The sequence below is a fragment of the Vombatus ursinus genome, unplaced genomic scaffold (genome assembly GCF_900497805.2).
Source record: "Vombatus ursinus unplaced genomic scaffold, bare-nosed wombat genome assembly UNPS02014806.1, whole genome shotgun sequence".
NCBI classification, from domain to species: domain Eukaryota; kingdom Metazoa; phylum Chordata; class Mammalia; order Diprotodontia; family Vombatidae; genus Vombatus; species Vombatus ursinus.
In genome coordinates, this window is record NW_020954584.1 from 129,472 (window position 1) to 140,592 (window position 11,121).

The window sequence follows — 11,121 nt, forward strand, 5'->3', positions numbered from 1 at the left end:
CCTATCCCCTTAATATCAATTATCTTTATTTAATTCACTAAATGATCTCTAAGATCCTTTCTAGCTCTAACATGCTTTACCTTTCCAATATTCTTACACCTTACTCCCCACCAGGTACTGTTTGCTTCAGTGATACTGACTTCTTTGTTTCTCCACAGCCAATACACTCCCTCTCTTGGCTCTGAGTATTTCTTTTTCTGGTCGTCCCCCATGTTTGTAATGCTCTGTCCTGAACTCTACCTACTGTCTTCCCTGCCTTTTTTCTTTCTTTCTTTTTTTAAGCTTCTTTTTTGCTAGGCAATGGGGTTAAGTAATTTGCTCAGGGTCACACAGCTAGTAAGTATCAAGTGTCTGAGGTCAGATTTGAACTCAGGTCCTCTTGACTCCAAGGCTGGAGCTCTATCTACTGTGCCACCTAGCTTCCCCATTCCCTGCCCTTTTTCAAGAACCGAACTAAAATCTCATTCTGTACTGGAAGTTTTTCCTAGGCCCTCATATTTCAAGTGAACTACACTTAATCCCTTTTTATTTTATGAAGATGATATTATTAGTGTATGTTTGTTTGCTTGTTGTCACCCCCATTAGAGTGTGAGTTCTTTGAGTGGAGGCATGACCTTTGTCTCTTTTTGTATCTTTAGTGCTTAGCGTAGTGCCTGGTAAATAGGAGGAACTTATGTTTATTGACTCATTAACCTTGAATGGAAGGGAGCTAAGTCTTTGAGTAACATCATGGATTCTTCCATCATAAAAATAAACATAAAAATAAAATAAATAAAAATAAAATCTGTAAAAGATTAATTTTGCCTAAATTCTATCTTTACACTCCTCTATTAAAGGAAACCTTCCAAGGAGTTCTATTTCCTCTAACATTAAGGCTAAATACAATAATGCTAAATAACATGAAGGCTTTCTTATTAAAAACAGAAAGAGAAAGTCATTGTTTTGTGGTCCATTATGGAGCTATGATCACTAAAAAGCAAAAAAGACACTAGCATCCCTTTCCCTTTGAAGCTACTTTTAGATAGCCTGTAAAAACAACTGTTATGCAGGATTGATCTTTGTAGTGAACTGAAAAAAGTATTTGTGTTGTCAGATGGGGGAGCAAGAAAGTCCAGATAGAACTCTGTGAGGCAAACAAATGTCCTATTCCAAAAGACTTGGGTAATGATGAAGCTGTGTGACAAGGTCAGTAGTAGTTGCATTATGGCAAAAAACTTCCCATTGGATCCATCTTCATGCTATTGGATGTATCACCAAATACTGGAAAACAGTAACAACAGTCTATAATTAAAAGTAGCTGTATTTTTCCTGTCACATCAAAGTTATGAATATTTATGAATGGTTATGGATGTGATAAACACTGTGTAAGCTGAAATGTGTTTGTTCACCTAGGATCAGTAGGCCAAGGCAAATATGAATATAACAGCATCCCAGGTTACAATCATTTGATCCTTCCATTGTAGCTACTTACTAGAAGAAAAGGACACGGGAAGTCTTAGTCTGTGGTAAGAACGGTCTTGAACTGAGGTGTCAAACACATGGTCCTTGGGCCAAATGTGGTCCATAACAATCATAAGATCCAAACCAGTTTAAAATCTAGTTGAGAAATATTTTACAGATCAAATTAAAATGCAATTAACCTAAGTGATATACTTTAAAGCTAAATCAATATTAAATCTGTCCATATGTGTGGTTTAATGGCCTTTCTTTCTACATGAGATTGACACCTCTGGACTTGAAGACCCCTTAAAGTACTTGATTTTATTAATTAACTAGTTAATACTACTGTTTTGAGCAGACTGAACAAAGTGTAGGATGGAAATTCAATAGTAGATCAAAAGTGCTCAAAATTAAAAAAATCTCTAGTCCAAGCCAAACTGGGAAGATAATTGTCTCTATAATATTCCACGTGATTAATCCTAAAACCTAAATTGTAAAGTTCAGGTAAGGGATAAATTACTATCAGCCAAAGAAGCATATTCCATTGCATGAAAAACCTTTGGAATTGTTTCTATATCCAGCCCACATCTGCACCTCTCCTCTTCTAACCGATGCTTCTGGTTTTGAATTTTGGAATAAAACAGTACAAGTCTAATCACTCTTACATATGAGCTCTTAACCATCTACTCTCTTTTCTGAAATTCTCCAAGTCTATTCATCTACTACTATCCTCAATTTCTGTAGTCTTATTACAAGTACAATATTCTTGCCTTTGCAAATATGTGTAGAATGACCTTCAGGCAGGAACTTTGTCTCATACTTCCTATGTAAATTAACCAAAAATGTTCTATTCTCCAAGCTAAATATTACATGTTCCTTCAGTCCTGTGACTTGGTTTGAAGCAATCTCTGGGTCTTCAATCTTTCATTTTTTTTCTAAATTAGGAACATCTTTTAAATTAACAAATATTAATACTCAAAATATAGTGGAAAAATCATTGGATTTGAAATCACTTCTGAATTTGATCCCTTCATCCAATAGTTAATAGCTGCCTAAAACTACATAATTAATCAATAAACAAGTATTTACTAAATTTCTAATAGAAGAATGAAACAGGCATTCAGTAAACACATCCTATATGCAATCCACTGTACCAGGTCTTTAAAAATCATTATTTCATTTGATTCTCACAAGCCTGGAAGTTATGTGCTATTGTTTTACCCATTTTACAACTGAGGAAACTGAGGTTTGAAGAGGTTAAGTAATTTGCTCAAGGTCACCTAGATTTCAACTCAAGTCTTGCTAACTCCAGACACAACACTCCAACCACTGAGCAAACTAAGCATTCAGGTAGACATACAAGATTCAGATATAATGAATAAAATAGTTCTTATTTATAAGTACAAACATCTTACAATAACTAAAGATTAAAAAAAACTGACATTACCACCTCAAAAAGCTGTCAGGGACAAAACATTTTCTAAAATTCCATTTATAATAGCTCCATCTTAAAAAAAAAAAAAACTTACTGAAGTTTATCGGATAAATGGGAAGGATGTAGAAGCCCGATGGGAACAATTTGTTTTATAACAGAATCTTCTGCCTTTCTCCACAGGTCTCTGTGGATCTGACACCCATTCTTCTTCTCAAGACCAATAAGGAATGTATTCTTATGGTGATATCTTATATGTTATCTATTTAATTGAGATTGTAATTGGAGTCTTAGGCAATGGTTTGCTCCTTTACTTGTATACTTTTAATTTAATCACTGGTCACAAGACAAGAGCCGTTGACCTGATTCTTATTAATTTGTCCTTTTCTAATATCTTGGTGATTCTCATCAGGGGAATCCCATGGACAACCCAGTTGTTGCAGCTGAAAATTTTCCTTGATGACATTGGGTGTAAAATCATAATTTATCTACAGAGAGTATCCCGGGGCATTTCCCTTTGTAACACCTGCCTCTTGAGTGTATTCCAGGCCATCACCATCAGTTCCAGCTATACCAGACAGACACAATTCAAATCCAGAACCCCAAAGTACTTTATTTTATTCTGTGTCTTAATTTGGGTCTTTCATTTGCAATTAGAGGTGATTGTGTTTTTGCATGTGACTGCTTTTCAGAACAACACTGATGTCATACAGAGTAGGAACCTGGAGTTTTGCTCTTTAAACAGGTATGCCATGGCTATCTCAAAATTTGTAATCTGGAAATCACTTTATGATGGAGTGTTTGTGAGTTTCATGGTCATTACCAATGGCTACATGGTGCTTGCTCTCTACAGACATCACCAGCAAGTCCAGCATATTCTTGGCACTAGACTCAAACCCAGAACCTCTCCAGAGACCAGAGCTACCAAAGTCATCTTGTCATTGGTGAGCATCTTTGTGTGCTTTTATTCAATCAGTGTCATCTTTGTTATTTATAGGGACAATTTTCAAGGTAAAAAACAGTGGGTGGCACATGTCTCTGTACTTTTGACTCTGTGTTACCCAATGTTCAGCCCCTTTGTTCTAATCAGCAGTGACCCTCAAGTCTCCAGTTCTCTGGTTTTCCAAGGGATGAAAAAGCCCTGCCTCTACCCACCAACTTCTCAGATCAAACACTTGTAAACCATAGAGCCAGGAATGATTCCTCAAGACCACTTAGACATTATTTGTCAGAAATGTGACTTCAAAGTTTGTTTTTTTTAATCCAGATGCCTAGATTTCCTATATGTTATGGTGCTTGCCATGGGCATGAGTATTGCTAGTCATGGCTATTTTTGTTAAATCCTTGTTCTGTGCAAACCACTGGGCTGTGAATTGTAGAAGGAAAAAAAAATCAAACAAATAAAATGTAGATTTGTAGATTGGAATAGGTCCCTCCTCTCCTAGAGATACAATCTAGTCAGGGAAAAGAAGGAGGAAAAAACCCTCAACTAATTGAATGTCTAATAGAGCAGGCAAAGGAGTAAGATCTCAATCCTACATAAGGTTCCAGGAAAGAAATGTAATTGAGCTCATAACAATAAAGGGTGTTTTTCAAATGTTTTATATTTTCCAGTAACTCTGTAAGCAGAAATAGTAAGTTTTATTTGTTTACTTATTTTTGTATGATTGAATAAATGAAATGGAATTAATCTGATTCATCTAAGTGTGAAAGCTTTGTAGGTAAAAGTCTTCCTTCAAATGAGGAGGAATATTAAGAAAGGTTGCAATTTATACAATGGAATAAAAGTTCTAGGCAGACTTGAATTATAAATACCAGTAAGTGGTATATAATGTTCTTTAGAAATAAAAGAGGAAATAGATTGTCAACCTACTCCCTAAATAAGGCCCTGGGGTTTGGGTTCATTTGAAGGAAGTTAGATGCTTAAGGTTTGTGCAAATATATTGGTATCAAATTGACTCACTTTGGGGAAAAAAGAAAATAAAACAAACAACCCCTCCCTCTGTTGATTGTAAATCTGATGTGTGTCTCTATCAGTTATATTTATCCCTCCAAATGAATTATAGTCTATCTCACTTGTATTAACTACAAGGAAGCTAGGTGGTACAATGGAGAGAGTACAAGGAATCTGGAAGAACTGAAATCACATCTAGCCTTCTATACTTAATATTTGTGTGATCTGAGGTGTGTCACTTAACCCTATTTGCCTCTGTTTATTCATCTGCAAAATGAACCATAGAAGGAAATGGAAAACTACTTCAGTATCTTTTTTTTTTTTTTTTTGGCAATTAGGGTTAAGTGACTTGCCCAGGGTCACACAGCTAGTAAGTGTCAAGTGTTTGGTCTGAGACCGGATTTGAACTCAGGCCCTCCTGACTTCAGGGCTGGTGCTCTATCTGCTGTGCCACCTAGCTGCCCCCTTTAGTATCTTTTCTAAGAAAACCTCAAACAGGGTCATGAAGAATCAGACATGACTGAAATGACTGAACAACAACCACAATTCACGGCAAGCACTCAAGTTAACAAAGGCAGTGACTACATGACAAATTTTATTTGAGGAAAGGATCAGAAACTCTACAGGAGAAAAAAAAGAAATGCTTTTAAATAATATTTAATACTAATATCAAATATTCATATATATATTTCTGTGGCAAAAACGGGAAGTACATAACATCTCCAATTTTTAAAGCATTTTGAGGAAGTTAGCTCAATTCTCAGCAGAAATACATTGGACACCAAGGATATGAAAGTCAATGTGAGCAGTGCAGATGTTAATAGAGATATCAATTTCATTCTTAAAATGTGCCCAGAACTGAGCGCAATTATAAAGATGGTATTTGTTCGATATCGAGAACAGTAAGATAATCACTTCTCTCATTTTGAGAACTAGTCCTTCTCTAGTATAGCAAAGTATCACATTAGCTTTTTCTGGATCATTATGAGTTTGAAATCCATTAAAATGTACAGATATTTCTCATACTCCTGTCTTGTCATGGTTCCCTCCTCTTGTCTTTAGAAAGTCAATTTATTCAAAGAAAGGATAATTTCCTTATGTCTCCTGAATATTTTTTTATTTGGATTGGAAATCAGCTATTTCTTCTTGGCCTCTATACTTGAATGTATTAGTAATAATTTTCGGCTTTGCACCATTTATGGAATTTATTACTCTGCCATACCAATCTTATCATGTTTCTATGAATATATTCATCATTCTTTCTATACAATAAAATTCCATTACATTTATATGATAATAATAGCCAAGTTTTAGGCAATCCATTAAGGATTCTAAAGCAGATTACATGTACTACTTCACTCAGCGCTCATAACAATGCTGCGAGGGACGTGTTATCATGAGCTTCATTTTCCAGATTAAGAAAATGCTACTAAAAGTAGTTAAATAACTTGTCCAGTATAACATAGCTTGTAAGTGGAGCAGGCAGTTGGGAAGGTTTGAAATTTGCACTCGGAGTTTTTTGATTCAAAGTCCAAAATTCTATACGTAAATGTGTGCACACACAATTACACTGACACATAGACATTCAAAAATGGAGGGACTGGGTTTGATTATATTTATGTCTATTTCCTCTCCTCTCAGCTTCAGTATTCCTTGATCAATGATCTTTAAACTGTTTTTGAGACTGTGTCTCCATATATTGCACTGACAGGAAATGCAGCAGCTCCTACTATATGACATTAGCCTCTTCCAGTGTGTTCCCCATTCACAGTAGACAAAAGGAGCTCAAAGCAATGTGATTTTCTAATTGATTATAAAAGAGCAATAATTATATATCATGCCTCCATAAATCCAAGTTATGCACACACACACACACACACGTACAAATATACAAATCATCTGTGAGAAAGATGAACACAATGAATACTATTGCTGAACAAATGTAGGGAACACTTATGAGCAAGATTATTCAGTTGTCTAATACAGGGCTTCCAAGTCATTTATTTTCTAGTGGAGACTTCACCGTATTCAACTCCCAATTTCATGGACTATCTCTATCTCAAAACTGTGAAAAGGTTTCCTTTTTGTTACCAGAGGTGAAACTCTTCAAAACAGCTTAAAACATCAAGTGGCTGCCTTTCCTTAATTATTGTGGATTAGGGATTATTATTCTAAAGGAATTAATTAAATTAGTAATTTATGTATTCATTTAATTTCTTCAGCCAATCAATATATATTGATTATCTATTTTTTTTACTTATTTAATCATTTATTTATATATATTAGCTTTATTCATCTGTTCATTGGTTTTTGTTTACTTAATGTGTACTTATTGTTTGCTTATCTGTTTTTATTTATCATTTGATGCATTCATTCATTCATTCACATATTCATTCATTTTTGCTCAATTATTTCTTTATTTTTAGTTTCTTTATTTGAATTTATTTATTCACTTGTGAATTTATTTTTGGATTTGCTTATTTTTTGTTCTTCATTAATTTGTATAATAAATCATATGTTCACATTTATTTTATCAATACACTAATTCATATACTTGTTTGTTGTTCATATACAGCAGATATGATTGCATGTATATTTAGACATACATGTGTGTTTACATACATATATGTGCATACAGGGGGGTATGTATGTTTTGTCTATGAGTAGATATATCACTATTCTGAAATTTGATTTATGATTGGGATGAGAGGATGTTTTGACATTATTCCAATGGTTAGTGATAGTTACTGGAACAGTATTTTCTTTGTTATTGGGAATTTCTAATTGAGGAAACTCTTTGCATTGGTGCCCATCAGCATATTCCTTGCAAATTGTAGTTTAAGAGAAACGAATAGGACATTGTATATAAAACACCTTGTCTAGGGTCACATAAACAATACATGGCAGGGGAAGAATTTTAATCCAATTTTTGTCAGCTTCCTAGTATTCTTTCAATCACCCACACCATATTGTCTCTTAACATATTTAATAAAAAAAATCAGGTGTATTCTACTACACAATTGTGTCAATAGGTACAGGGAAAAATAATTAAGAAAAATTCTCATTTAGTGCAAATATAGTACAAAGCACAGAAAAGTGGTGTTTGTGAGAATAGTGACCTTGGGGAAATCATTTAATTCTACTTGTCTCAGTTTCTTCATCTGTAAAATGAGCTGGAAAAAGAAATGGCAAACCATTCTAGTATTTTTGCCAAGAAAACCCCAAATGGTGCCATGAAGAGTCAGAAATTACTGAAATGACTGAACAACTACAACAACAAGATTAGGAGATTCCTCAATAAGTACAAAAAATATGCCTTTTCATAAGGTTTTTTGGATGTATTTTTATAAATTTTAATGATTTCAGAAATAAAAAATAAAGATCGCAAAAACAAACTCCAAGAAAACCATGATAAAAATAATGCTGGAGACAATATTTCACAGAATCCTGAAATAGAAGTAACTAGAAGAATAAAAAATAGATGGAAACACAATAGGCAACTACATGGCATAGAGCATTTAGCTTAGCATTAGGAAGACTTGAGTTCAGATTTGGTCTTAGATACTTATTATTTGTGTGACATTAAGCAAGTCACTTAACCACTTTTTCCTTCAGTTGCTTCATCTACAAAAATGGATATAATAATAGCATCTAGTTTCCCGAGTTGTTATAAATATCAAAGGAGGAAATATTTGTTAAGCACTGGGAACATTGTAGGCACTAATGAGAAACAGTAAATAATAATAATAACAACAATAACAATAGCAATAACAATAATAATATCTGAGTCATTATCTAAAAACAAGACAAATGTTAAAAAAAAAAGAGTAAAATTGACCAGGATTATCATACCTGAAATCCAGAGTCTATAGTTCAAAGAAAAAGAAAATAGTTCAAGTAACAATGAAATACTGTAGGGATCACATAGAAATATTTTCCAACTGTGTCAAAAGAAGTAGAATATCTTGCTAAAATATTCCAAAAGCAAATATAAAATATTTAATTCATAAATAGATCAAATTGCCAAATTTTATATGATTTGAAAGGGAAAGGAGGGAAAATTTAATTGAATAGACAAGTACCTAGTATATTATTTTGAATATACTTGAATTCACTAGAATCTTTGAAATGAAAATACAAGAGACAAAAGAAACTTCAAAAAGGAAATAGATTTGAGATAGTGGAAAGGTTGTTGTCATTCAACCTTCATTTTTGAAGAGGACCAATGACATGAAGGAATTGATGAGAATGGGATCTGAACTGTTAAAAGGAAAAGACCATGTCTTTGGGATCTGGACCCAAAAAAAGAAAATAGGTGGACTTTTCCCAAATACCTGGCCTTTGCCTGAGGCTGTAATCTACTCAACTGGCCTTTAATTGTGGCTATGCACAATCTCCCAGTTCTATTCTATTATCTCCTCCTATTCCACTTCCCATCTTTAATCCTATCTAGACTCCATTCTCCCTTGGCCACATCCTCCAGGTCCCTGGCATTCCGTTCATCCCAGTTCACTAGCTCCTCCTATCTAGATCCTCCTTAGATCCCTTCTTCCATCACTCCAGACTACTTGGCCACTTCTGGATCTCTCTCACAATCTTTCTATATATAAGATTCATCTTGTCTCCATTAAGGTGCTCAGATTCATATAATCTGGCCAATAGTTTATAAATGTTCAGATTCCTTAAGAGTCTGGCCCAATATGGTGGATCTTTAATAAACTTTGTCTTTGGCTGAAATAAAGTTTGGGTCAAATTTATTCTGGCAGGACATGCATGTCATGATTTTGCGGTCCCAGTACCCCTAAATCTCTAAACCTCAACAGGATGATGTTTTGACTTGCCTGCCAATAGGATTTAAGGGATGCTGAGTAGCACAATCATCAGCCGTAGTCTTTTTTTTCCAGAGTCACTGAAGTACAGTGGCAAGACAAAACTCAGTATGACTAATGATGGGTTGGGATTCTGTAGATACCTTGATGTCTGAGATGTCTGATTTAGCTCTAAGAATTCCACAGTGCCTGCTTCAGCCAACCTCATGGCCACTAGAACAAATTGTTCTCTTCTGCCTTTTCCACTGGATGAAGTTTTCACATGTTTAGAGTAGACATCTCTCTGATTTGCTGATGGCTTTGAGGCCTTGAGTTACCTTGTTTAGCCTGTCTGCCTAGTAGGCTTATTCTAGGGTGTGGCTGCTGAGTCTGCTACTACCTCTTGGAGCCACAGATGACAGTTGGCTGACAGGTAGACACCAAAGTTAGAAGAACTATCCTGAAAAGGGATCAACAAGTTCTCATAACAGATTAGCTAATCCTTCTCATAACAATGAATTTGAGTCACTTACATCTGAATAAGAGGAGTAGAATTAAATCTCTTTTGATTTTCTTTATCTTCAGATATCAAAGAGGCATTAAGAATGACATACATAGGAAATATATAAAGTTTTAGCTTTTTGTTGTTGTTGTTATTTTGATCATTTCTTTTTTATTTGAAACTGATAATGTATGAAGAGAAAAGTAATAAAGAGGGTAAGAAATAAGAAAGAAATTTATTTTTTTATAATAATTGAATTGGACCATAAGATGGATTTATACAAAAAATGGGTTAGTGGGGGAGAGTAAGTATCTCATGAAAGACATCCCTATTTGAACCATACAAAGGAGCATCTAATATATAAAACAAAATTGATTTGGTATATAAATAAGTTAAACTAAACATAGAAACATAAAGGATATCATGAGCTAAAATGGAAGGTAGACATGGACAGAACTAGACAAACTCAAACTAACTTTTATTTTAGAGATTATGGTCCCAGTACCCCTAAATCTCTAAACCTCAACAGGATGATGTTTTGACTTGCCTGTGAATAGGATTTAAGGGAAGCTGAGTAGCACAATCATCAGCCATAGTCTTTTTTCCAGAGTCATTGAAGTACAGTGGCAAGACAAAACTCAGTGTAACTAATGATGGGTTGGGATGTTGTAGATGACCTTGATGTCTTAGATGTCTGATTTAGGGGAAAATGTGGTAAAGAATATAAATGAATTTGATGTAGGAAGATACTCAAATAAATTAAATATGATGAATATCAATGGGAAGACCTGAATCATAAAATGAAAAAGAGTGACAATTCAGTGACACATCAGATAGAGCCCCTGGTCGAGAGTCAGGAAGAACTGAATTAAAATCTGGCTTCAGCTACAACAAGCTATGTGATTCTGAGCAAGTCACTTAACCTTTTTGTCTCAGTTTCTTCTTCTGTGACATAGGAATAATAATAGCACATACCTTCCAAGGT

At 34.4% G+C, this 11,121-nt stretch overlaps 1 protein-coding gene across 1 annotated transcript; it reads left to right on the forward strand.

Moving 5' to 3' along the window:
* The first annotated feature begins 1,167 nt into the window (after positions 1-1,167).
* LOC114051825 (vomeronasal type-1 receptor 3-like) lies at positions 1,168-4,053 on the forward strand. Its single transcript, XM_027874227.1, has 3 exons — positions 1,168-1,185; positions 3,056-3,115; positions 3,220-4,053. The coding sequence occupies exons 1-3, from the start codon at positions 1,168-1,170 to the stop codon at positions 4,051-4,053; spliced, it is 912 nt and encodes a 303-aa protein (XP_027730028.1).
* The last annotated feature ends 7,068 nt before the right edge of the window (positions 4,054-11,121 follow it).